Here is a 6484-nt window from a genome sequence, read left to right as displayed (position 1 = left end):
AAAATCAGTAATTTGTGAAAACACACAAAAAGCGTAATTTAGGACGATTGTATGATTTAAATAAAATATAGATTTTATTTACATTAAAATAGCTAAATACTTTATTTGCTGCTCTGAATGCATTATTAAAACACAAAAGAAGAAAATTTACATATTTTTGGTATGAAATTATGAGACAAACTCTTTGGGTGGTGCCTTATTCTTGTTTTCTGGTTAGATTGGAATTCCTGGACATTTACAACCAAAGACAGTAATCACCCTTTTCCTGTCTAACAATTGCCTCATGCGGGAGGAGTTTCTTGCACTAGAAGGCATGTGCAGCACTGGCGCCAAGGTTTTTAACACTACCCTCACCAAAAACCTCCCTAACATCTTATAAATCCAGCTTTGAATAAAATGTGTTTCAGGGTGCAAATTCTTTTTCTGTTTTGTTTGCTCAAAGATGTGTCTGATGTTCAACAACTGAGAATAGCTGCTGTGTTTATGTAGGTCCAGAGGAATGCTGTTTGTGGCATTGAACTGGTCTAGAACACAGATTTGAAAGGGAGGGAAGGGGCACTTTTGAGGAAATGGGTGTAGAGTACAGCCCTTTTCTGCACCCTTATGTTTAACTTTTAGAGCTCAAAAGTCAGGAGGTACGAAGAGAGAAGAAGAAAAAAGGCAACAAAGTAAAGACAAACTAGAATTTCTAAAAATTTGCTTAGACTTTAAGCCTCTGAAAGTCACAGGTAAGACTTTCCCGTACAACATTGTTGCATGCTCACATCTGTGTTCGGTCTGCTCAGTCAGTCAGTACCAGGACTCAAACTGTTATGCAACTGTGATGAATTCAGATGTTGGAGTCAAAGTCGTGTCACTCGTCACAAAAAGTAAGGATGTATTCTGAGGTTTTACTATGCAGATGATGCGTCTGACTTTTCATTGCACCAGTGTCTAAAAAATTAGCAAACAAAAAAGTCAAACATCAATATCAATCAAACGTAATGAATGTAATGCAACTCTGATGAATTAAGCAATTGATACGGACACTGAAATAAGCTACACGACTTTAGCATCTGACAACCAAAAGCAAACCAAAACCTGACTTTACAATCCCACTCCAGTCACCTGATCCAAGCGTTCCCAGTGGTCTTTTAAGTATGATGTATTTTAAGCTAAAATAAATAAGAACCGTTGTTTTCTAGGACAGCAGGTCTTTAGAAATGTATTTTTGAATTTTTGAGTTATGGTGTGTGTGTGTGGGGGGGGGGGACTGTTGGTGTGGAGTAAGCCTGCCCTGACTTCCCATCATCCTTTTGTTTACACGCTCTCCCATTAGCTTACAGCGGCCCAGGTGTCAGCTTAGACGAGGCAAGAAAAGATGTACAAGGAGTCGTCTACAAGTGAATGCATTGGAGAGCTTGTGGTCCGCTGACTGTTGCACCCATGTCACAGCTACAGGCTCTTTCTAACAGCATTTTTTTGTCTGCTCCTGATTCACAACAATTTGAATAAAGAAAATAATCAGAAATGCAATTTTAATCTGAATTTCCTTTAGGTATGTCCTCCTTTATTAGAAAAGTGCCACAAGAATGTGTTAAAAACACCAAAAACATATTTTTCATTGGAGTGGGTCTTACAAATCATTAGGTGTGAAATTAGGTGTGTAGAATATGATTGGGAATTTAACGACTATGGCAAATTTTGACGCATTTACTAATTTTCAGAGTTTCAATTTGCTGTTCAAAAAAAGCTTAACATTGTTACTTACATGCCAGGTACAAGGTGCTGCTGGTGTCCTCGTCGAATCTTTTGGTCTCCAGCTGCTGTCCGACTCAATAGACCTTGTTTTCCAAAGGGCATGAAATCACCTCAATCACTCATCTACTTTGCTTTGCTTTTCTGTTTATTTTAATAGGTTAGTTATTTGATAGATGATAAACATAATGATAGGTTTAAAACCTTTACAAAACATAAATCAGTATTTCAATTTAACATTTCAATAAACTTAAAATGTCAAACACATTTCAAAATGCTCTTAAATTTGACTTGGAACCAATAATCAGCATTCAACAGAAAAGAATTTGTCAATTCATTATCAGTCCATACCGGCTGTGTCTTTGGTTTGGTTTCTGGAACTGGAGTGGAATCAGACCAGACAAAGATGCAGGTGTGAGAGATTTTTCAGTGTTGAATGAGGTGAGGTGTTTGTTTATTCTCGACATGAGCATGCCTGGCTCGGGCGGAGATGCTCCCAATTGCTGAGAAATTGACTGAACTTGACAGTCCTGATATTCTCCTCAGTAGATGGTCAATAGATACATTAATCCTCCCTGCCATGCTTGTGGTAACATAAACATTCATGGATTGCCTGAAGAGATGCACAGATAGATAGCAGAAGTGCTTTGACACTGAAGAGGTCAGGTTACTCTGACCTGCTGGTCTTTCTGAAATGTGCTTTTGTTTAAGCAGTAGTGAACAATCTGTAGACATCTGTGACTGATTCACATAAATGTATTCTATAAAGAATTGTAAATTTCATGCTATCTTTGAAAAAACACCACAGGGTTGTTCTGGACAAAAGCTCTGCCCTGTGAAGAAGCCATGGTTTGTCTTCTTGTGTTTATAATCGTGCTCCATCTGCTCAGCCTGGCCATGCTCCTCATAGCCACTCTGGAGAAGGTGAGATAGAAATACAGCTGATCCTGTTCACCTCAATTCTACCCTAGATGTCACTGTTTCACACCATTTATTCTTCCAATCTGTCACTAGCCTGCACGTCTTGCTTTGTACACTGTCTTTTTATTAAAAGTCACTAATGATCACAATGTTTGAAAAATTATTTCACTTTTTTTTCTCCTTTTTTTGTACAGTCCTGGTGGATATGGGAAGATTCAGAAATCACTGATCTCTGGTACAACTGTCTCCATGACAACACCACAGACTCCTGGTTGTGTGCTGCCACGACTGAAAGTGGTAACTCAACAGACGTTGCAGGTTGCCAAAATGTGAAATAAACTGGCAACACTAGTGTGATTCTGTCCTCCCAGACTGGCTCCAGTCTGTTCAGGCCCTCATGGTCCTCTCAGTGGTCTTCTCCTCCGTCTCACTCCTGGTTTTTCTGGGTCAGTTGTTCACTTTGACCAGAGGGAGCCTCTTCTACTTCACAGCTCTGTGTCAGGCTTTTGCAGGTAACATGAGAGTTTTTTTTTCTTCAAAAGGTTTGAAAGGAGCAGTTTTGATGATGTAATGACAAAGGCATGTCTATGGTCCATTAAAATGTATAAATCTCAGTAATTCATGATCCATCAGTGAACATTTTCCAGCAAACATCCTTGACTTTCGGTTGATGGGATGCACGAAATGTAAATATATAAAAAAAAAAACACTCCAACGAAACTCCTGTTTTTGGTATGTTTATTAAGTTCCTTTGGCATTTCTAAAGATGGACATGTCTATATGTAAAAAAATTAAGTTCAAAATTGCGTTTCTGAGTATTTCTTTATTCAAATGGTTGTGAAGAGGTTAATTTCTCTGAACTACTACCGCTCTGCAGAAATTATGTTCTGGAAAACGACAGGATTTTTGATTTCTTTTTTAGGGAATAGAGCATAAAGTCTACAAACTATCAAAGAAACCGTCATTCAAGTCTAAAAATGACTTCCTTTAAATTAAAAATAAAATTCAGATTGTTTTCATTTCACTTGTCAAAATTAAGAACTTCGACGACACTTGCTGCTCCCTGATCTTTTCTTTATAACTTGCAGGTTTCACAGATTTTGCAGCCTGCCTCATCTTCGCCTTCCACAGAAAAGAAATCTTAAGTGCTTCCAGAGATCTGAGCAGAGGACGCTTTGGCTACTGCTTTGTTCTGGCATGGCTGTGTGTTCCTCTCCTGCTTGTTACTGGAGTCCTGTATATTCATCTGCGCAAAAAGCAATGACCCATGAAAATAAAATAAAATAAAATAAAAGGGGAAAAATCTCTGTTCATTTTTTTAACATGTCCAGTTAGCAGCAGGAACGTCTTAAACAGTTTGGTTTTTGGCCAAAATTCTTAACTGCAATATTCAATTTTATTTATTTAGCCCAATATTACAACAATAGTCATCTCAATGGGCTTCATAATGGTAATTATATAGTAAACATAAAATTATAAAGAACATGAAGAATTCAAGTGGTAATAGCTAAACCAAACAGACTAGGCTAAACAGGGCATCCCTGCCCTTAGACCCTCCTTCTTGGTAAGGAAAAACTCCTAAAAAATAAAAACGGATTTCGGGAAAAAAAAGAAGAAACCTCAGGGATGCCCACATGAAGGAGGATCCTCTCCCAGAACGGACAGGTGATGTACCAGAACTCTTGGAGAAGAATTAGCTACAGGTTTACATAGTCCAGCAGATGGGCTTCATACAGATGGAGTTGGAGAACGGCTGGAGGCGCGAGACGAGCCAGAGACAGGATCCACAGCGGATGACGCTGTCATCGATGTCTCAGGAAGATGAAGGTCAGATGAAGAGAGGTGATGGGTGATTGAAAACAAAAGATTTATTGAAGGAGAGCTGCAGGGAATCCAGGGGGGGAAAGAGTTATAGGCAGGTTGGAGGTCAAGGAGGGGCGAGGTCAGAACAGTCTGATTGGTTCCAGGTCAGAGCAGAACAGAAATAAAAGGATCCAATTAGGCCAGGAGTAAAAGGTCAGGAACGCAAACTCAGATGTGGACTCAATACCACTTGAGGTAAGCAGACAGACTGGCATGGAAAAGCTGGAGGAACCAGTCTTAAATGCTGCTGGGGTGATGAGTTGCAGGTTTGTCAGGATACCCTGCCTCATTCTGGACACCTGTGGAGGAGAAATAAGGAAAGGGTGAGCAACAGAACCAAAAGGGAATGCACCTACAGTAATAGAAACAGGAGAGGGCAGGAACTGTCATGGCCGGACAGATAAGGATGCAGAGCTAATGAACAGGCAGATGGTCAGCGTCTCTCAGTGGCTTGTAAATAATTGGTTGTCCTTAGATTTTTCCCAAACTGTTTCAATGTGCTTTTCACTACAGCCGAAACCCACAGATTGCCTCTGGATGCAAATTCACTGTCAACCGGTCAATCCAAATGACAATACTGGACACAAAGCAGGACGCTCACGGTGTGGTCAGTTTTTAAGAAATGTTTTAAATGATTTTTTTAGATAAACATTTTTTATGAAAGCGTATTGCATTCAAATTACGTAAAAAAAGACCACCTTTTCTTTCAGTTGAATGTTATGTGCTTCCATAAAGATTAAATCTAGTGACAAACAATAAAACAGTTACTTTGATAATAAAACATGCATACATTGAAAATATGTAGAACGTGTTGCACTTGTGTTCTTACAGATCAGTGTGTTGTAGTTCTGAGTCTTAGCTATAACAAAGAGTCACAATGAAATGGAAAAACAATTCCTTGTGTGTTTGTGTTGGCTGAGGTCAGTGTGAACGAATGCAGGAAATTGGTCTGTAAATTACCTATTAGAAAGACAGACAGACAGACAGACAGATAGACAGATAGACAGATAGACAGATAGATAGATAGATAGATAGATAGATAGATAGATAGATAGATAGATAGATAGATAGATAGATAGATAGATAGATAGATAGATAGATAGATAGATAGATAGATAGATAGATAGATAGATAGATAGATAGATAGATAGATAGATAGATAGATAGATAGATGGATAGATAGATAGAAACTGGCGGCCGTGGTGCAGCGGGCGGTCGACCCATGATCGTAAAATTGCAGGTTCGATTCCCGCCTTGCACGCCCATGTGTCGAAGTGTCCTTGGGCAAGACACTGAACCCCAACTTGCCTCTGGTGGGAGGTTGGCGCCAGTGTTCGGCAGCGGAGCCGCCATCAGTGTGTGAATGTGTGTGTGACTGTGTGTGTGCATGGGTGAATTGGACTGTGACTGTAAAGCGCTTTGGGCCTTCGAAAGAAGGTAGAAAGCGCTATATAAGTATACGCCATTTACCATTTACCATAAAATAAGATAGCAGTTCATATCATGCAGGTTCATTTATTAAACAGCCTGGTAGCTGAAGGGACAAATGATTTCCTAAAGCATTCTGTCCTGCAGTGTAGTTAAAGGAGCCTATTACTCCGTGTGCTCCTCTGTGCAGACATTGTGTCATGCAAGGGATGTCTAGGATTGTCCAGGATGCTTTGAGTCAAGGCCCTCATCCTCTTCTGCAACACAGTTCCCACAGAGTCCACCCTCCTCCCGATGACATATGCACACCTCTTTATCAGTTTGTCCAACCCATTGCAATCCCTTGTGGTCATACTGCCATCCCAGCATACAACCTCACGGAAGCATAGAAGACAGCACTCGCCACAACCGACTGATAAAAGAGGAGCAACATGTCGGTAGACACATCAAAGGACATAGCTTTCTCAGGAAGAACAGCCAACTCTGTCTTTTCTTATTCAGAGCCTGAGCCTGAGCCTGCTCTGCCCAGTCCAGT

At 40.0% G+C, this 6484-nt stretch overlaps 1 protein-coding gene across 1 annotated transcript; it reads left to right on the top strand.

The window, feature by feature from the left end:
* Positions 1-517: 517 nt before the first annotated feature.
* On the top strand, positions 518-3961 carry LOC101172154 (epithelial membrane protein 3). The gene is made up of 5 exons (XM_004068634.4): positions 518-728; positions 2546-2661; positions 2853-2955; positions 3030-3170; positions 3747-3961. Exons 2-5 carry the CDS (start codon positions 2584-2586, stop codon positions 3920-3922), a joined length of 498 nt encoding a protein of 165 aa, XP_004068682.1. The 5' UTR covers positions 518-728; positions 2546-2583; the 3' UTR covers positions 3923-3961.
* The last annotated feature ends 2523 nt before the right edge of the window (positions 3962-6484 follow it).

The sequence above is a fragment of the Oryzias latipes genome, chromosome 5 (assembly GCF_002234675.1).
Source record: "Oryzias latipes chromosome 5, ASM223467v1".
NCBI classification, from domain to species: domain Eukaryota; kingdom Metazoa; phylum Chordata; class Actinopteri; order Beloniformes; family Adrianichthyidae; genus Oryzias; species Oryzias latipes.
This window is presented reverse-complemented; position numbering and strand designations above follow the sequence as displayed.

What these genes read in the sequence shown, in the direction of transcription:
- LOC101172154 (XM_004068634.4), top strand. Translation starts at nt 2,584, where the DNA reads ATGGTTTGTCTTCTTGTGTTTATAATCGTGCTCCATCTGCTCAGCCTG. An exon ending in TCATAGCCACTCTGGAGAAG is followed by an intron (nt 2,662 to 2,852) that starts GTGAGATAGAAA and finishes TTTTTTGTACAG; the next exon opens with TCCTGGTGGATATGGGAAGA. An exon ending in TGCTGCCACGACTGAAAGTG is followed by an intron (nt 2,956 to 3,029) that starts GTAACTCAACAG and finishes CTGTCCTCCCAG; the next exon opens with ACTGGCTCCAGTCTGTTCAG.